Below are 22,613 nucleotides of genomic sequence, written 5' to 3' on the forward strand. Positions count from 1 at the left end.
GAGTGTTTTGTTTGTTTGTATGTAATTGTCTTGTTTTGTAAATTACTATACGGCTAACACGATTCCGGAGTTGTCGCCAAGGGCCAGCACTAATGGTGTGACCAGTCCTGTTCCCCTTACAATACATGTAACATATATAAAAGACAGATGAGACAAACTGAACAGAAAACAAGTCCTGCAACAAAGCAATTGTCTGGGTCATTACAATATTTTTTTTTATTTGAAAGTAAAAATATATGAAAGCATGACAACCCTTATGTACAAAAATCTACACTAATATACAATTGAACAAGAACTGTTGAATACTTACTTATTTTCGTTTCATACAGTATTAAATGTCAGTGTTTATATTATAGTGAAAAATAAATAAATAAAAACACATACATGTCGATGTATTCATTTAATACAATATTTATATTAATGTATTTATTTGCTTATGTTTTACTTTTACCAAATATATAGGCTATCCTTCAGCATAGCCAATTCTCAGAAACCAATGGTCCTTTTTGTCCAGTGAGGACCACAAATAGGGTTACTCTGATCAACCAATTGAGTCTGCTTTGTCTGTACAAAAATATTTTAATTGTAGTACGGCTTTGCCAGGAAGCTTACTGTGCAACGTATCGCATCATGTTTTTTTTCTTTCTAGCCTAAGCAATAGAACATACAGTCTGATTTAAAAAAAAAAACAAATTGGCATTTGCAATGCTATCAATGTCGACATTCTTAGCTCAATTTAGAAAAAAATTTAAATCCAGCAATTGTATGAGTGATTTCTGGTAAATCCAGGGCAAGTCTTTGAGGCCCACACAGTGTAATTCAACTGGAGCAGGAAAACAAGTCTCTCCTGCCAAGTTCTGGTCTTTGCCTTGTGATTGATATCACTGGCCTTTCAGAGTAGGTCCCTCATACTCGCAGGCCAGCTCACAATGGTTTCACCTCACAGACTCAGAGATTTTAAAAGGGCATATGACAGACTTCCTTTATCCAAATGAGGTACAATAATTATTATTATAATAATTCATGATTATATACATTTTACGATGCATACACCTTGAGCAACATATGATAGGTAAACTTGTATCTATTATATCAAACACCTACGCAATGAAAAAATGTAATGAAAAAAGTACAGTAAGTGTTTCATTTTGAATGAGTGGCTTTGAATGGAAACCTTTGTTGCTTGGGCAAATCCTAAGCAAGGCAATAAAATACAGGCAATAAAATCTATCATCTCAGGGCTCTCATTAAGTGGCAGATGCAGGGTTGTTTTTCTTTGCTTAGAAAAAAATAATAATCACATTGAGCATTCGAGAGCATTATAAAATATTCGGTACCTGAAGGAGGTTTCTTCAGTAAACTACCCTGCGATATTTTTCAACAATGAGACCACTAATTAGAACAACTCAAAAGCACAGTCTGGCCTGATTTTCTATGTACTGTGCATGCTTGCATTTCTTGCAAGAAAACTTGAACTGGCACATGTTTAATATTTTTTATTAAAAAGGCTTTATACTCCTAGGTAACATTTTCATTCACAAAACTTAAATACATTTTTTTACTGACATTGTCAACTTTGCGACACCCCTAGAAAAAAAAGACCCCCTACAGTAGCAGCCAGATACTGTGTCAGTTAAGTGCATGACAAGTTACAGTATTTTATCAGTCGACTCAAAACTGGATCGGTAAATCTGTTTTAGGACTCCCTGATATTTTACTTATTTTTACAGACAGAAATACAGGGGGGGGCATGAAGTCGATTGGTGTTCAGTGTTGCTTATCTAGCAGACAAAGAGAAAAGCACATACCAAGGGGAAGAGAGCCTGGAATAAAGCCCAACAGGATCAGGTGGGACTTGTGTTTGAGTCGGGCCGGGTACAATCTCATATCAAAGTCTAGGGTCAGGCTGTTTTGTTGCAGCAGGTGAGAGTTGGACAGCTACATACCTCAGGTTTGTGTTGAGTTGGTTGCAGATCATTAATGGGGACACAAATGTTTTTAGGTATGTTCAGGGCTGGATCAATGCATAGGAAAATAGGAAAACTCGACACATGCCTAGGGCCCAAATTTGTCAGGGGGGGGGGGGGGGGGGGCATACTGAAATAACTTAACTCACTGACATTCCAATCGTTTAAACAAAGCATTTTTTTTCTTGGCAGCATGTCACGTTAGGGTTGGAGGACACATTTCCTGGACATTCGCCTTAGGATGTCAAGATCAGCTTCCAACTATCAAAAAAAACCTCAGATCTATAGCGAAGCGAGAAAAGCTAACGGTTTTTCCGGTATTGGTGATTGAGAACAACATTGTCCAAAAAAGTTAGAAAGAAGCCACTTTAAAATAGTAGTTGGAACTACAAAAATGGCTGAATAGTACTGCATTTGAGTTATAAAACACATTTAGCAACACAAGCAACCACTTCTACAATAAAACATTTTAGCAGTTTTTAGTATCTGGCTGTGTATTTTACATACGTATTCACTTGTTTCAGTAATTTGTGTTCCCGACTCTAAGTCTGTGAGTGTGGCCTGTTGCCTGTGAGAATGCACAAGTCTCTGCAGTTGCTAGGGAGGGACAGGGCTCAGGCTATCAAATTTGGTTTCAATTTAAAAAAAACCCACTTTATTGTGGAACTATATTTCAATTTTTAAACTTGTACATTTTAAAAATAGAAGTATTACATGTTTTATTTGATGACAAAGCTGTCGATTAAAGCCATCTACTCTCTCTAGTTTACATTCAAACTGTTGTCTAAATTGGAAAATGTGATTCAGTCGAGCTTCGAGTTTATTTAGAAATGTATTTAGCTAGGGCTGTATCCGAAGGTTCGAAGGTTCATTCACTAGACAGGGATTCGAAGTTTGTTTTAAATCTTCGAAGGTTCATCAGACGGGTTCACGCAATGTATGTTTTTTTTTTTTTCCTTTTTTCTTCCTGTTAACAGAAACTGTTTGACAATGTCACTCCCATGCAAAATTTGATTTGATTTATATAATGCATATTATGTAAACAAAAGTTGTGATTCAAATCCGCTACCAAATCATTATACATTAAGTACAACTGTACATGGCGCCGCTGCCGTGTATGGGGCAGGGTATTCAAAGCAGTGGGCTTGTACCTATAGCAGTTCTACAGCTTCAGTAAAACATGTACTGAATACCTTGTGCACAAGACAGTGTAAGAGAAGTGCTATGGTAGAATATGTTTGAAGCATACAAAATATACGCTAACACTAATAATTTTAATTTCGAAAACTGAGCACCGTCCGTCGCTGCCCCCACTAGCTCGTGTTATCCAGAAGCAAACCTTTAATGTCTTCATTCTCCATCTTGACAGCAGAATGTAACATGTAAGCTGTACTGAAAGAAACCCCTTCTTGTTTGGGATTTTTTTGTTAAATGCCCAGACGACCAAAAAAAAAGTTGAATGCAAACTGTGCAAGCGACTCGTATCATGGAGGCATAAACAATCTCTGGTGTCACTTGACAAGCATAAGTTCATATTATTATTAGTGTTATTCATATTTTTAGTAGTAGTAAAATGTGACTGATAACCTGCTTGGAACAGTGACTGTTAAATAAAGCTTTGTCCGCTGTAGTTGGTGCTGGTGCAATGCAAGCTTACTGTATAGATCGCAAGCAGGCTCAATTACGTATAAATAAACAACGTGTATTTTTATTTAAATTATAAAAACATGATTACTGTTCTATATAACGTATTTTTAAACTACATGTGAATATTTTATTCCATTTATATGGATTACCTGTTAAATAATAGGATTTTCAATCAAATATAAACAAGTAGCTATGGTGACGTCACCAGTGAATTATGCAAATGAGTACAATCGAAGGTTCATACCTTTGAAGGTCAAAATTTACCCTTCTTTGCAGCCCTATATCTAGCACACCACCTTCAATAGGAGTGTTTCTATCAGTTTCTGCGAATCGTTTAGTACAGAGCAAGAGTGAAAATTTTGTCATAATTCACTTTAATACTGAATAATTTCTGATCATAACCATAAATAACCTAAAACCTAGTGAGAACAGCTTGCTGTAAGAATGCTTGAAACATTATATATACTGGTAGAAATGCTTGTAAAATTATATATACTGGTAAAACCGATCGTAACAAAATCACACGTCTATTGGAGAAAGTGCAAATGTGGGCATATATCGGCTATTGGATGTTATTCACATTAGAAGGTAAGGGCCTAGAACTCTGTGTTTGCCCAGGGCCCAATGATTCGTTAATCCAGCCCTGGGCCACTTGGTAGTGTCTATGACTTCAGCTAAGGCATGGACTGTAGAGCCTGGAGTCGGAAGGCTTAAATCTACATTGATGGTCCATTATTAGTGAACAATGTATAGGTTATTAACCATCTGATATGCACTTTTGGGCAGAGAACTGACGAAAGCTTTTGACCAAGTATATCATTTCATTCATTTAGATAAACTCTTGATGCAGGGAAGGTGCCCTACAGTAGCAGAAAAAAGAATTAATTTCAATCAGATTCCATTTACTGAAGTTTTTGTTAAATTAAGCAACTCTTGCATCACTTTTATATATAAAAATAAAAAAAATAAAAAAATAGAAAATAAAAATGTGAAGCGCCCCACATAATTTCCTGTTGTTTCCACAAAGAACGAATTGGTTTCATATAAATATACTTTTGCAATCATTTGGAAAATTGATTTTAAATTAAATTATACAGTAAATATATTATTATTATTATTATTATTTATTTCTTAGCAGACGCCCTTATCCAGGGCGACTTACAACTGTTACAAGATATCACATTATACATTATTTCACATTATACAGATATCACATTATTTTACATACAATTACCCATTTATACAGTTGGGTTTTTACTGGAGCAATCTAGGTAAAGTACCTTGCTCAAGGGTACAACAGCAGTGTCCCCCACTGGGGATTGAACCCACAACCCTCCGGTCAAGAGTCCAGAGCCCTAACCACTACTCCACAATGCTGCCCCAACAGACCCAGATCAAATATAAAAATAAACTTCTTTATTAAAATTGTGACGTTAGAAAAGTCCTCCTCAGCAGACAAGGAAACTTCACAGGAGCTTAACTTGCTTGTTCATCTACGTAATCTGTAAACAAAAAGTTATCACAGTCTCTATGGCGCTACACAGGAGCATTTAGCATAAAAAATAAACTGATATTAAAATCCCATATGGTCTGCCGATATGTCAAGTAAATCAAAAGGAAACAGTGGAACCACTACTGGTGTGCCTGCAATAGACATTACATCCTATGCAATACAACTGTTATATGCACTTAGTGTATACGTTTGAAGTGACAATAGTCCCCAGTACTGTATCCTAGCCAGTTTTAATTTGTAACAATGGAGTTTCTGTTATACAGATGGATCTAGTTAGTGTTGCCTTTTATCACTCAATATGCTGAAACTACTTTGTTGAAAACATGTTTCTAATTTTGTACTGGAGCAAACAGAAACCAGTTCATAGCACTTACAGCTTAATGTTGATTCTGTTAGTTTAAGTATTTCAAACCCTGTCCCCCCACCAAGAAAAAATAAATCTCAAACTCAAATTTACCAGCCTGTCAAAAACAGAAATCCACCAAAAAATGGAAGAATCTCATCACTCATCCTTACAGTATTTTCTTTTAGATACTGCTTCTGAATGGAAATCAGCTGTGCAAAAGTCAAATTTCCCTGCATTGCTTTGTAAGTGTGCCCTAAATATTGCCTGCTGTAGTATCTAAGGAAAAAATAATGAAGGGGAAAATGACGACATATGGAGTGCTCCACCCAGCTGGTAAATAATACTGCATAACAAGATACAGCAGTCAGTGAGTAAACGAACAGGATTAGCACAAATGTTTACAACTATACAATTACACGTACATGTGAATCTCAATTCAACAACAGTAGAGAGGTTTTGTTGTTGTTTGTATTATATAATCTTTTTATGTGCGCAGTACTGTATTTTGATCCATTCAAGACTTAAGATGAAAGGTATAGAAACACTTTTAAATCATCATGTTTATATATAAACCAGGAGAAAAATCATGACATAGAAACAATACAAACTAGAAACTTCAAAGTAATTTCTCCAGCCAAATGGAGTACAGCAATACAAGAAAGTTTCATGCATTTTAACATTCACTGCTAAGTGGTGAATAAATCAATTTCAAGTCCATGCACCAGTAATTCAAAAATAACAAGAAGACTGTTTGAGGACAAGTAATTTACTACAGTACCTCTAGGTGCAATTTTATTAATTTGGGAGCAAGGTACACTCATGCAATGATGTTCCCCTTGTGTGAAGGTGAACAGCATCAGCGTCTATATTGAAGCCTAAAACAGTTTATGATTAATGTAATATACCATATATTTATATAGACTACCACAAAACAAACAAACAAAAAAATCAAACCAGTAAAAAAAAAACACACAACACACACACCTTTAAATAAAATGCCATTCATTCATATATATATATAGACACACACACACACACAGGTAGTGTACAGTAAAGTGCAATATATTACCCTTTCAATAAGAAAAACTTGGCTGTCGGCTACAGTAGAAGAGTTGAAACTTGAGTAGTTTAACAGAACATCTCTTCCCTGTCCCTGTGTTTGTCAAGCAATAACAAAAGGGTACACGATATCACACTCAGGATAACAGGATGAGGAAGTGGTAATGCGAGAGCTAATCCACACCTGGACACCCTGTTCTAATCAAGAGGCCCCTGAAAGGGGAACTTACTCACAGCAATTGAGAACATCAAAAGAGGAAGGAAACAACTAATAGTATAATCTGTCTTATGTTGCAACAAATATAAATGGGTCTGCAGCCCAATTTAGTGCATTAAATAGTAAATAAATCATTTCTTTCTATGGATCTAAATTACTCGAGCCCCTTGTCTTACAGCATGTCTATATGCTCCATTATGTGTTCCCCAGACACTGTTGAACATAATATAATCACATATAAGATTATCTAAGTTTTCTTCACGAATGAATAAAATGCGTTTTTCAAACAAAATTATTTTCTAATCTAATCCGGATCCTCGAAGTCAGCAACGGTTGCTATGTGATGTAATTGTTTATGCTCAGTCTCAAAGCGTCGCCAGACAGTCATTCATAAATAGTTAATCGTTGTCCAGTGATAATATCGACATCTCAGGATTACTTTGCATTTATTATTTCTATAACAGAATATTATTGATGATATGATGAGTCAAAGACAAATGTTGGATGTGTTTGCCACAGCAGGTGGAAAACAGATGAAAATGAAACGACAGAGCGACAGAAAAGAGAGAATCGCTTGTGGAAAAAAAATATTAATATTGCTTATGCCCAGGTAAGATTATTTATTTTTTATAATTTCTTTTAAGAATAAGAAAGATGTTGACAAATCGCAGCATGCTATCTCACTATAAACAGGCCCAATTACCCAGCTTGCCCAGTCATTAAGTCCTTTGGCAAAAAAACGTTGCTTTGTTTAAAACTAAAATGTTCCTAGTAAAATTGTCTGTATTTTCTTTGAAATCTGCCTCACTTCTGTCTGGATTCATTGGTACAGTTGTTTTGCCTTCTTCAGGACCAGCACACACTGGATTCAGATTTGCTTTATGATACATCTGTCTGTACTGCTCTGCTGTAAATATGCTCATTATGCACTGCTCAAAAATATATCTGTGTCCATTAAATAGTTACACAAATACAGTTTATAAAACTATTGAACTTGCAGTTCTCTGCCAGTCACAGGATCAGTCTAGTCTCTTTATATATAAAAAGCAATTTATTCTCATTTTTAATCTGATTACTGATTTTGACATCCCCTAAATTGCTTATTAAATCATCCCTGGTTTTAATTTAGGGAGCCAGATGGCCACCAGAACAACATTTATTTTTGTAATCTAACAGGTGTCCACAAAAACTCTCCACCAGCAGCCTGCGTTTTTTAATCATCCCAAAACAGCACATAAACAGAGTTTGATGTGTTCTTCTGAGAGTATGTGACCATGGGTTTAAAACGTCCAGACTGGCAGGTGTTATGGTAAACGTCATAATATTGGGAAATCTTAACATTTATTGGTAAATGCTGACATTTACCAAGCAAAGCGGTAAATGTCCGAAATAAACATGGTAACTTTACACATTTACCGGTAAATTTTAAGAATAAGGTGACCAGATTTTTAAGTCCTTAAAGTGTATCTTGCAGGGGTTTTTTTTATATATCACTGAAATTGATGCAGCAGTGTTTATTAAGAATATTATTTATATATATAAAAAAAAAAAAAAACATTTTATATGTAATTAATGTGGATCACGGACCACGCCTACCAAAAACACAACCTTGTACCACGTCACCTATCAAAAGGGAAACAGTTCTCAGTCTGTATATAATAATAATAACTAGAACTGCCAGGCCGTTTTATGGCTTCCAAGCTCAGTACCAGTTGGAAATTTTGGGAAGCTGTAGTATTTTTAGAAACAAGTGTCAGCAACAGATCATAAGAACATAAGAAAGTTTACAAACGAGAGGAGGCCATTCAGCCCATCTTGCTCGTTTGGTTGCTAGTAGCGTATTGATCCCAGAATCTCATCAAGCAGCTTCTTGAAGGATCCCAGGGTGTCAGCTTCAACAACATTACTGGGGAATTGGTTCCAGACCCTCACAATTCTCTGTGTAAAAAAGTGCCTCCTATTTTCTGTTCTGAATGATGCCCCTTTATCTAATCTCCATTTGTGACCCCTGGTCCTTGTTTCTTTTTTTCAGGTCAAAAGTGTCCCCTGGGACGACATTGTCTATACCTTTTAGGATTTTGAATGTTTGAATCAGATCACCGTGTAGTCTTCTTTGTTCAAGACTCAATAGATTCAATTATTTTAGCCTGTCTGCATACGACATGCCTTTTAAACCCGGAATAATTCTGGTTGCTCTTCTTTGCACTCTTTCTAGAGCAGCAATATCCTTTTTGTAACGAGGTGACCAGAACTGAATACAATATTCTAGGTGAGGTCTTACTAATGCATTGTAAAGTTTTAACATTACTTACCTTGACTTAAATTCAACACTTCTCACAAAATATCTGAGCACCTTGTTGGCCTTTTTATAGCTTCCCCACATTGTCTAGATGAAGACATTTCTGAGTCAACATAAACTCCTAGGTCTTTTTCATAGTTCCATTCTTCAATTTCAGTATCATCCATATGATATTTACCAGTATTATGGAGCAGTTTCAATTCAAAATACGGCATTAGTTCATTCTCACAATGCTTTATAACTTTAAACACCATAGTAACCATGACCCTATCTACACACTGTAAGGAGTTATAAGCTAATTTTACATTTAACCTTAAAGAGAGGTCACAAGGTCACAATCAAGGTAATTTCTGAATAGAGCACATATGGGTTTCTAAATGTGTTGTATAGTAACTATAACCCTATGTGCACTGTAAGGAGATAGAAGCTAATTTTACATTTGACAGAGAGGTCAAAAGGTCACAGGCAAGGTGATTTTTGGATATGGCTTCCTATATGTGTTCTATACTAACCATTAAATTATATACACTCTGTAAGGAGTTATTAAGTAGTTTTACATTTTAACTTAAGGAGAGGTCAAAGGTTGCAGGCAAAGTAATTTCTGGATAGAGCAAATATGGTTTCCTATATGTGTTCCACAGTAACCATTAACCTATCTGCACTTTGTAAAGGAGTCATAAGCTAGTTTTACATTTGACCGAAGATTTTTAAAGAAATGCGTCAGGTGGCCATATTGGTTTAAGCACATTTTTGAAAAAGTCATTTGTATTGACACAGGGATGATGCTTGTCAACTTTGAGTTAATCAAATAAACCGTTTTTCAACTGAAGCGGTTTTAAATTTAAGAAGAAAATGTAGGTCTGGTGGCCATCTTGTTTTACAAAAGAACACCATTTTGCCATATTTGAATTCCACTATCCCGAGGATGATGCCTGCCAAGAGGTAGTTAGTTCAACAGCTTGCAAACGGAAGCAGTTTGACGTTTGGGCGCATTTTGGTGAATCTGGTGGCAGGCATTTTGATAGTAAAATTTATTGCAACAACTTCTGCTTCGCAAACTTGAAGAGGGTTTGGTTGCTGATGACATATGCAAAGTTTCAGAACAATCAGTTCAGCCGTTTTTGAAAAGTTTTTGAAAAATTGCGTCAGTCCACCATCTTGGTTGACACGAAGGAGCAAATTTTAAAACAGAAGCAGTTAAAAGTTTTGGTGAAGATAATAATAATAATAATAATAATAATAATAATAATAATAATAATAATAATAATAATAATAGAGTGCCGTATTTTGCTCCAGGATGCGGTTTGTACGAGGGGACTTCACCACGAAATCCGTTCACCAAAACAATGATGTAGTTTGTGGCGCGCACTGTAGTCCCACCCCCCAGCCAATGACAGAACGTCAGCCGATTTCCTCACAGCTGAGTCCAGTCATAACACATTGCCTGACAGCGTGGGAATACACGGAGAATACGAACCACCTACAGGCTCCCGCATGCACCTGACGGTCAGTCCAAATCCCTCCCCTCTCACACACCTAAAACACAGATGGGGACAAAACAACTGCTATTGAACCACCACTCAGAGGAAATAGTTTTGTGCACTGTGGCTTGTCTGTTTCTTCATTTCCTTGCTTACCTAACGAGTAAGTAAGTTACAGTTACATTACTATTTTTGACAGAAACCTATGGTCAAAATATCTGCACTCACTTTTAAAATTATATAGAGATTAATTATTTTGTGTGCATCATCAGGATACAAAACATGTAAATAATTGTTATGGCATGACCATATTGGAATATAAACCTGTATTTCTGGATTACAAACAACTATCCGATCTTTACTGCATCAGAAAATTTGTACCACTGATGTAACGGTGAGTAAAGAAACATTTATTTTTCCATACTCATTGCTGAAGTTGTCTTCTCTGCTTTATATGCCATCTTATCAACCCTTATGTCTACTGTACATTATTGTAATGTTTGTAATTTATCGTCTTTGGAAAGATTTCACAGTGTCACTGTCAGTGGTCTGCTGTTCTACGACAGTCTGTGGCCTGTGATCACAGACAAAATGACAAAAATGGGTATTAATAAACATATTGTTAAGCGTGTGAACATTTTGCGAGTGTCCAAAATTAATTAAAAAAATCTACAATAATTACTGCAGCAGATCGTGTACAATAATTTTGCATTCTACTGGTGGCAAATTATTTTGTACAACCTGCAATGTTTCATTGGCTCATATACGTCAAGCTACAATTATTATTTTTTAACAATAAAGTTAAAAAATAATAATAATAAATTTTGAAACAGCGGCACATGACAACGTAGTAATGTTAAATATTATTAGTTTCGCACAGACGGCTACAGTTGGGACTGATTTGAAACAAAATAATATGTATAAAATACATTAACAAAGCAGGTTACTCTTGATCTCTGCATCATCTTCCTGTATTTGTTCACAGATGCATATTCTCCATAACTTTTAGAAGCAACAACACAAATTACATTCTTGACAGTAAGTTAATATATACAAGACGAGTTTTTAATTTCATGGAATCGTGGGGTCCCAATCGATAAATAATTTGATTATTATCATTACAAGCCCATTTGACAATTTCAGACATGTACCACCTTATTTGGCAAATGCTGACATTTACGGTAAAACTTAAGACCAAATTCTGACTTTTTCTGTAACATTATATATTATATAATATATATATATATATATATATATATATATATATATATATATATATATATATATATATATATATATATATATATATATAAAATAAGGCATTACTGCTGTATTAAAAGGCTTGATGGTAGAAAGGTTTGTTTGCAAGCTTGGAATTTAAAGATACTTACCAAACTAAATAGTGCACCAACTGTGTAACTAAATAACTATGAACTACGTGGATAAATTAATGAATCCTACAAAAAGAAAGAAAGTTGACAGTCTATGTGGCCTTGTCGCAAAGTTTCTCCTATTACAGCATAAAAATCAAAAAATATCAGGTCTTGTTTTAAAATTATAAAAACATGATTACTGCTGCAACACATTTGAAAAATACATTCTGGTAGCATTGTCCTTTAATTAAACAACAAACAAAGAAAACAACGCTGTATACTTTCAGTTAAAAAAAATATTGAAATGTGTTGATTTTGCCTGCAAGCACAGTTATTCCAGTTTAAGAAACAGATTTATGAAGATAGGGGAACAGAATTTGTAACAGATGTTCATTGTATAGAATTATATTATCATTTTTTAGCTATGCTAGCCTAAATATTAGTAAAAAGCAGTTTAAAGGAAAAAGTTAAAATAAAAAACATTCCGTTCATAAAATGGGTGGGTGGGGAGGGACTGTGTTTCAGATTTTCAGACTATATTTTTTAAATGTTCACACACAAAACCAAATAATTTAGTCGAAAATTATATTGTGGAATTTTCTTGCATGACAAGCTCTCGGCCAATAAAAAAACTGGAACCAGTACAAGAGCTAGTCCATTCCAGCATCTTTCATCAGACTCGAGGCTATCTACCCAAGAATTTATAAATATCAAGTGTGCTGTCAAGAAGCATTACATCGGAATTCTTTCCATTCCCAGAAGTCTGTAACAGAGCTGGCTTGGTCATTGACTACATGTAAAATTGAAACATAAACATCTAAAATTCCCAAAACAAAACAAAAGTTTCCAGTCAAGCCAAGTGTTCCAGTGCTGTGTCACACAGGATTAAGTTTAGCATTTTTAGCAATCCATTCACAGATTTCCAGGACTTGCCATTTTTCTGAATGAGGCTTTGTAGTATATAGAGAGTAATGTGACGACTGTATTCTGTAACCTACAGGCATTACCTTACACAGACAACACTAAAGAGTGCTTGCTGAGTTGCAGGATGGTGCATCAATCAATCAATCAATCAATTCATTTGTATATATTCATGGCAAGCCATCCCAAAGCACTTTACAACCAAAAATGTCATGTAAAAGTTGAGAAATACATTCACTAACTGATTTATGAGCCGTGAATTGTGGGGAAAAAAATAAAATTGGAAAAGTATTCTGCCATGATACGGAAAACACATGATATAACTAAGGTAAATCAAAGCAATCATTTGAGAACCTGTTTAAGATGTATGAGCATGTCTGCATATGTTATTTTACCTTTTAACATGATTCACCTATTCCAGTCTAATGCAACACTTATCAAACTAGCTACACATTAGCAAACGAATCTGGGACAGTACTATATATTTGAAAGATGTATGACACTGTTGTTTGCTTGCTTTCATGTAGCATTGCTCTTTGTTCATGACATTGTGAGAGTCACAGGACAATGGGAACTGTTTCCAGGCATGAAGAGCCTTTCTGTCTTGTTCAATAATCTCTTTTAGTCTGACTCACAGATGAATAATGAAATTATTGTTTCTCGTCATATTGGACAATATCTGGTGTACTAATGGCTGTTTCATATAGTGTATAGGCATTTCATGGAAGTTTCTTCGTGGAAGTCATCCACTTCTGAGAGTTTTGCTAAATTGGTGTGTCAGGAAAAACAAGAAGTAGCTACTATAACATTGAACATTAATAAACTCATATTTGCACTAGTACAGCAGCAAAGTCATTATCCTCACTGAAGAGACGAGACAAAGTTCTTTAGGTTACTGAACAGAGCAGTATATGGGGTATTTTGAGCCATCTGTCTGTTTGTCAAACCATTGTTACATGTTTTACATCAACAGTGCAAGTGCTGTTCCAGTTTGGATTCCATTCCAAAGATTTTCTAGTTGTGCAAGACCTCTAAACTAACCACTGAATCAGACACTTAAATAAGAGAACCCAAAGCAAGATACTCAAAACTTATCATGAGAACATACCGCAAAGGTCTGTTGACTTTGTACCATACAACAACAGCATTGTGTCCTTATATTTATATACAGCATTTCTTTCTGCTGCTCGTTTATTTCAAAATACTCCCGAATACACCAAGATTTCCTTTGCACATTTCCATAAGAGGAGTAATAGATTGTGACAGCTGCTTTGTGCTAGACCTAGAAATAATGGCATTCCTTTGCTTCTACTGTAGCACAGCAATATGCTTTCCATTAAATTAAAATGTTCAGAAAATCATAACTGCCAAAGCATAACAATGATGAATGAAAACATGTATTTATATCTCGCTTTGAATAAACCAAAAAAAGCGAAAAAGATACTATATTTCATGAGGCTCTGAAAAAATAAAGCTAGCCACAGATGAGTGTCTGGCAAGTAAAGTCATAATTTATGGACACATTTCACTATACTCATTGCCATTTTTTTTCTCTGATGTTGGTGCCAACATGTCCTTGCTGGTCCACCCAAGCACTGCAGTGGGCTTGGAAAATGGCAGATTGTATCAAATTAGTTAACACAGTGAGTATTGAATATCCAAAAGGGGAATATGGTGCAGTAAACTGTGATGAAATATACTGTATGAATTTAAAATATTTATAATAATTAGGGCTGTCAAGCAATTACAAAAATTAAAATCGTGATTACATTTTTTTACCTCTAGAAAAGTCGCATATTTAAGTGACACAATTACTGCATCCATCTCATTTAAGTTTGTTGTATTACAGATGCGATTATTATTTATTACTATTATTATTATTATTATTATTATTATTATTATTATTATTATTATTATTATCATCATCTTGTAAATCGCCTAAATAAAAAATACAGTTCACAGAGTAACGGCTATATCTCCATAATTGTAAATAATATTGTTTAAAATAAATGTAGTTATTGGAAAAAAAACAAAGCTACAATGTTAATGGGTCTGCAGTCAGTAGCTATCTACTTTGCAACAGCACTGGTTATGGTATCATACTGAGCTTGATTCATGGGTTTGCAGCGATCCTGCATTTCTAAAAGTGTGTCGAAACTGATGGGTTTCACGTGTTGTAATGTTCTTGTCTGTAGCAGAAGAACTACTAGAAAGTGTATTTTAAGAAGTGAAAGCATGTTTAGCATGCAGGTGGTACAGAAGACTAGATGCACTTCTGTGATACTGGAACTCACTTTGACAAATGACCCTCTTTCTATGCAACAAACAGCCAAAGGTTTTTTTTTTTTTTGTTAAATAAACTTCCCATTCACAAGTCCTTCAGTTTGAGTGCAGTGCTACATAATGCGGTTCTGTGACTAATTTTATATTCAAACGATGACTGCACTCATTCAATCCTGGCATGCACTCGACTGTATGCTAAGAGGGACAAGACAGAGGAGTGTGATTAACGTGCTTTTAAAAAAACGTATCTCCAAAAAAAATGTATGCGTTAATTGCAGGAGTTAACTGCCATTAACTGACAACCCTAATAATAATAATATACCGGTATGTTATTTATTTTAGTCAGGGAAAATATATATACGGTCCCTTATATTTCCTAATGGTTTGTATTAAGAATTATATCAGCAATACACAAAGTAAACAAATTAGATGGAAACATTAGACATAACTGTGGTATAAATAAGTGTATTTAAAACATGGTTGATATGGTTTTATTTTTTTTTATTTTAAATACATCAAAAATGAAAAATAGGCAAATTACCACTATATATATATATATATATATATATATATATATATATATATATATATATATATATATATATATATATATAATTATATCTTTGGCTTCATAGTATTTTACAGAATCAATAAACATAATAATATGACATTATTTATTGTATGTTACAAGGTACCATTTCCTGTACACACAAACATCTCCACTATGTATATTTTTAGTACCGTAATGCGTCGCTTCATTTCACAGTGAAAAGCCTGCATGTAATTGCAAATGCTTCTACACTTCTGCCCAAATATAACCTTTAATCTCACCAACAGGAAGTGGAATGTCTGAGGAGGAAAACCACCTAGTCTGTGCAACGCATACAAGTCCAGACAGTTACCTACAAGATAACATTTAGTCTCACTGAGTTCAGACAGATTAAAAAAAAAAAAAAAAATGGATACCTGGAATACAACTGTCTATCGTAAAGATATTAAATAAAGATTATGCAGGAAACCTAACTACTTCTTTCTGAATACTTACTCTCCATATAAGCATGTTTTTAGGTACAGCATGTTCAATCTATATATTTGTACATATATAAAGAGTTACGTTTAGTGTAGTATGCTTGCAGTATTATTATGACTTTCATAAAAAAAACACCACAACGCCGAAAAATGTCAAATGCAGAATCAGTGTAAAGAAAATGAATGTTCTATGTTCCAGTTTCAAGGCCCAACGTCTACAGGCTGATGTCACCACTACCTCTGAAACATTATTGTTATCCTTTGACCCATGAAACCATCAAAGGGTCACCACAAAGCCAACCTCTTCTGTGACATGATGTTAAAAACCATCTCTGTGCCACAAACAGAAGTAGTGGGATCCAATTAATTAAGCAATTTAACTGTCAAGGAACTATAGTACAGTTTTTCTATGTATTTATTTTTATTATGATTTTTACCAAATCCAATTTAGTGAACCACCACCAGGGCAAAAATAATAAATAATAATCAGGGCAATTCAAATGGTTATTTTAAAATTAGAAAATTCATTATATTCAGTACCATCAACCAATCAGCTTCCAGTTCTACTAGGCTTCTGTCAGACAGGCAATGCCCACTGCTACGTCATAGCATAAACTGTGAATCAAATTTCAAATCAAGTACCAGCTTTATCATTTTGAGTTACCGTAATGAAAACTCACTTCACATCTATTGGACAGCAAACACTAAACAAAGACACAATTTTACTACCCACCAAAACACAACATTTATTATTATTATTATTATTATTATTATTATTACTATTACTATTATTATTAGGCAGTGCATAACTTGAAATGTGCTTGCTGTCTTTGTTACGCAAAGGTCAGTGAAATCATGATTCTGGTTGTGATTATTATTTATCAATGATCTTACCTCCGATTTCACCTTAATCCGAGTTGACTTCCGTTCAACAGTGCTTCGGCCAACCTACTTTTGGGACGAGTTGACTGTGAACCCAAGGAGTTTCCATAAAATTGAAAGTAAGGAGTTGCTACAGTTGCTGAAATGGTTTATGATATATAGGTAGTAGTAGGTCTAGTGACAGTGGCAGTTTAATAATCTAGAAAAAGCATATTAAAAAGTGTGAGAAAGATAATCTTAGGCTGTGTTAACACTGTGTTTAGAGGGTTTGGGCTGCACTCGGTACGTTAGGTGTGTAGTTTGAACAACAAAGTCTGCTTGGGAAACAAACCGTACCGAGTCCAGCTATAGAGGTGGTCTCGGTCTGTTTGGCAAACACACAGAGTCTGTTTCGCTTGCTAAACCTCAATGTGAACAGCTGGACTCGGTCCTTTTGCACACAGGAAACAAACTATACAAGATAACCTAACTAGGAAGTAAACATTTCGCAGTTTAGTTCACATTCTGAGGAAACAAGTAGAACAAAAAAACTAAAAATGTCTTGGGGAACTACATTTGGACTACAAGACATCCTGAGAAAATTGAGATTTTCACCAGTTTTCCTTTATTTATTTTTTAAGTACAAAACTGTGTCAATGTGCTCAGCAAGCTAATAGTAGAGTCTTTTGTTAGGTTGTGTGTGACTGCCATTCAAAAATAAAATAAACAATTTTATGGATTATTTGTTTAATCATTCTGATTATGTGTATACCATGAAGGTCATGTATCAAGCGTTTGCAACGACATTAATGCCATAGTGCTTAAAATTGCCCCGTATGTATCATGACACTTTTGGCAAGTTAAGGCCGAGTTAGCACTGCCAAAATGCGTTCTGCCGTGCCATGCGCTCCGCCGCTCATTAGCCATGCATTTTAAGACTTATCAAGCCTTAAGTATATGCATGGCTAAATGTCTGTGATATTAAAATGAGATTTATGAAGAGGCAGAACAGCCAGATTAAAGAAAAAAACAACTCCTTGTTTCTTTTCTCAGGTCAAAAAGGTCCGTTGGGTCGACATTGTCTATACCTTTTAGGATTTTGAATGTTTGAATCAGATTGCATCGTAGACTGAATAGATTCAATTCTTTTAGCCTGTCTGCATACGACATGCCTTTTAATCCCGGGATAATTCTGGTTGGTCTTCTTTGCACTCTTTCTAGAGCAGCAATATCCTTTTTGTAACGAGGTTACCAGAACTGAACACAATATTCTAGGTGAGGTCTTACTAATGCATTGTAAAGTTTTAACATTACTTCCCTTGATTTAATTAAATTTTGATGAGTCAAAATTTCAAATATTTGGCTGTAGCAGAAGGCAGTTTGTTCGCCCAAGGGCTGGAGAGCGGTACACGAATGAGTGTCTGCAGGCAACAGTGAAGCATGGTGGAGGTTCCTTGCAAGTTTGGGGCTGCATTTCTGCAAATGGAGTTGGGGATTTGGTCAGAATTAATGGTCTCCTCAATGCTGAGAAGTACAGGCAGATACTTATCCATCATGCAATACCATCAGGGAGGCATCTGATTGGCCCCAAATTTATTCTGCAGCATGACAACGACCCCAAACATACAGCGAAAGTCATTAAGAACTATCTTCAGCGTAAAGAAGAACAAGGAGTCCTGGAAGTGATGGTATGGCCCCCACAGAGCCCTGATCTCAACATCATCGAGTCTGTCTGGGATTACATGAAGAGAGAGAAGCAACTGAGGCTGCCTAAATCCACAGAAGAACTGTGGTTAGTTCTCCAAGATGTTTGGGCCAACCTACCTGCCGAGTTCCTTCAAAAACTGTGTGCAAGTGTACCTAGAAGAATTGATGCTGTTTTGAAGGCAAAGGGTGGTCACACCAAATATTGATTTGATGTAGATTTTTCTTCTGTTCACTCACTTTGCATTTTGTTAATTGATAAATATAAACTATTAACATGTCTATTTTTGAAAGCATTCTTACTTTACAGCATTTTTTCACACCTGCCTAAAACTTTTGCACAGTAATGTATATATTTCTCTTTAAGACAGGAGGGGGGGCAGGGACATCAGATAAAAACCACTACAGCTCAAAAATATAGGATTAGACTTTGTTCAAATCAACAGGCACTGTAAAAACAGTACTTTCATGTGTGGAATCATTGTTTCAATACAAAGAGACAGACAGGAGCACAATAAATGCCTGCTTCTTAATTGGAGTATCAAAAGATAATGCAAGCCAGACAATGCGACTTAATATAACAAAAATTCCCGACTGGGTAATGATTAGACAATAATGGCGAGGAGGAACAAAGTCTCACAATAGCAATTTCTGAAGATGAAATTCAACAAATTATAAAGAAAAAGACAGTTCCAACAAAAACCTCTACCGCCATATTAAGCAATATATCCACTCCAATAAAACAGACAGAGAAATCCAAACCTCAAGACCTGAACTGCCTTCTGCAAGAGTTCTGCACTGCTGTTCAGAGACTGGATGCAGATAAAGCAGTGTTTAAACGTTTAAAAAAACATACATGAACTGGATATTTCAGGTTGTGTGCAAAGCTATTGTCCCCTTGTGTTGATATAAATGTCCTCAGCCTTTGGCTTTGGTCAATATAATCCCACCAGACACTCTACCCCCACTCAGGTACAATAGTTTATATATATATATATATATATATATACACACACACACACACATATTACAAATTCTAACAAACAATTTTTAGTCATAGCTGTATCTGGGTCATTTCTTCCCACTTTTCAGTAGATATGGATGTGCTGGAATAGGCAAGCACAAAGCCCATTGGATGTATTCCTTCCAACATACAGTCTTCTCTGTTATTAATGTATAAACAGAACATCTCCCTGTGCATTTTTATATTCCTTTCAGGCATGTATTAAATATAATGTTACCCCATTGTAACTGATTATATATATATATATATATATATATATATATATATATATATATATATATATATATATATATATATATTGTGGTAAACTATGTTTCAGTACATCACATCTGTATTTGTTATTAATTAATTAGACTGCAATGATTGACTGTCAATAAATAAATACAATACAAATGTATTTTTATATAGTGCCCTTCACGTCAAAGCATCCCAGAGCGCTGAACAAAGATTATAACATATTGAGAATATCCAGGCATCCCAGCAACTGAAATCCCTCCACTGTGTGGAGAATCTGGTTTCATCAACACCACTAGTGTATCATTAACATAAGTCCCTTGTGTGGTATATTGAGCTAAATTCATGAGTATATGATTACATTCTTTCGGTTTATTCAAACAGGGATCAAGTGCATTTATTTTCTTTGAAACATATCTATTGTTGCAGCACAACTCGGGCTTCCTTTTCAAACAAGATCATGTGATTACACATTTATATTGTACTTTCCGCAGGAATCAGCACACCCCCTGTTTGCATCCTGTTATTCACACAGTATTTCCCTCAGTTTAGCTTACTGTATTCATAATAAAAGGGGGCCTCCAGCACAGATTACAAATATGTGCACAGACCATTCATATTTACCACTTGAAATAAATCATCTCATATAAAGAACTTTTTTTTTCTTTAAATCTGACCATTGAAGTGTGGTCTTCAGTTTAATGAATTGATCTGTTAATGTCCAAAGAATTTTTACTTGATAGATTCAACCATTAAAACTACACTCGCATACAATACCAGTAACAGTCAAATCTAAAAACAAAGCATCCCCGGTAGAATAATCTAATTATCTGAGCCCCTGAAAAAACCTCAATCAGACACAAGTCACTGAGCAATTTGGTGTTTGCCATTCTGGTAAGTTGCTTCACCATTCTGTTAAATAATTGGGTGCATGTCTTGAATATTGCTCCTGTAAAGGTATTCATAATGAATCTAAAGCTGCTGCTGCTGCTGCTGCATTTTTTTAACATGTGTAGGGGTGCTGTGTTAATTTAGTTTGACAGTGTTTATTAACATTAGTTTGTCTGTTACTATATTATTATAGTTTATTAACATACACTTGCCTATTGCTTCTCTCTTACTTATTCTGTTAATTTCATATGTTGATGCACGTGCGTCATGACAAGTAATAAATATTTATTTTTTTATTGATTCATACTGGTTGGTCAACTCTGTCTTGGAGAACACTTCGCCTAAGAGAACACTTTGCTTGCTTCCCAAGGGGTGTTCTCTTAGCCGGACTGCATGTACAATTACTATTGTTTTTTTTATTATTATCATCATCATCGTCATCATCATCATCATCACTGGACCTACTGCTGCTTATATATTCTAATCCATTTCAGCTAGCAACTCCTTAGGTTCACATTCAACAAATGTGAATTTAAGTACTGCTGGGCGTAAATCCACTCAGATTAAAGTGAAATCTGTGGCAATACCCTTAATGAATAATAATCCCAACCAGAATCATAAATTTCACTAACTTCACTGCATAGTGGTTCAGGGGTCTTTTAAAGTGATCCTGGTGACTGTCTCAAGGTTTAAATAGGTAAACTATAAAATTCCCACACAGATATGAACAAACGGCAAGCCTTGTCATGACTTACCACTGAAGAAGCTTTTGGCTCTCAGGTAACTGACACTCAGCCGCAGTACTGAGAGTTTGTCCAGTTTGGAGATAACATCCTGGGGGAAGGGCAGAAGGCTGGCCAGCCGCTCAAGCTCTGTATTCAACCGGTCTCGATGCCTCTTGGATGGGTTGGACTTGGCTTCAGGAAGTGATGGCTTTGCACTGAGGGGTGAAATACATCAGCAGCAGTGTTAATTTTTTACATAAACAGAGAACAAAAATGCAAATTAAGACCTTTAACAAATGTTTTATATTGTACAGGTTACAGCACAGCAGGTAATGGTTACTAAATAAATATATAGTGTTGGTTATTGTTAAGTACAAATATAGCTTTCTCGTCTTTTTAAATTAGGGGCTTGTGTTTCACACGACTTGTCTAATAACCTGCAATTTAGTCCTACAGCCACAAGATGTCAATATAGTCTCCACAGTAAGCCACGTCATGAGAAATCGTTAAACAAATCATCCCATTATGATACTTTAACTACACCCCAGGGAATTATGCACAGGAAAAAACAAAATTATGCAAGGAAAAATACAAAATTATGCAAAATTATGCAACATTAAATCCTTTGTATTATTTGTTTACAAATTGAATTAAATATAACATTATTTTAACCTTCTTTAGAAATATGTACAGGTATTTTGTATTTATATAGCACACAGCACATTTGTATCACAGAATCAACTGCTTTATCATTCCTTGAACAAGAAAAAGTGACCCATCAGGAGTAAATTTTAAAACTAAATGCAGTTGTTAAATAAGGAAAATAAGGACTTTTCAGCAAAATTACCCTGCTGTGAATTAGATGCTCACAAGTACTTCTCATACTACCATAGCACAGCAGGTAAAAATTAAATAAAGCATCAAAGACTAATCAAAATGATTTTATGTTGACGTGAAGTCTTTTTACATTGCAAGATTGAAGTAACGGAAAACCGGCTCTTTTAGTGTGTCCTCCGAAAGAGAACGCCTTCGATCAGAG

At 35.1% G+C, this 22,613-nt stretch overlaps 1 protein-coding gene across 2 annotated transcripts in view; it reads right to left on the reverse strand.

The window, feature by feature from the left end:
- LOC117400232 (aryl hydrocarbon receptor-like) overlaps window positions 1–22,613 on the reverse strand; it is a 109,462-nt gene that overhangs the window by 73,418 nt on the left and 13,431 nt on the right. For both annotated transcript variants that reach the window (XM_033999848.3, XM_033999847.3), the window contains exon 2: window positions 21,605–21,789. In XM_033999848.3, coding sequence (XP_033855739.3) covers window positions 21,605–21,789 — 185 coding nt within the window. The remainder of the gene's footprint in view (window positions 1–21,604; window positions 21,790–22,613) is intronic.

This window comes from Acipenser ruthenus, chromosome 4 (assembly GCF_902713425.1).
Source record: "Acipenser ruthenus chromosome 4, fAciRut3.2 maternal haplotype, whole genome shotgun sequence".
Taxonomy (NCBI): Eukaryota; Metazoa; Chordata; class Actinopteri; order Acipenseriformes; family Acipenseridae; genus Acipenser; species Acipenser ruthenus.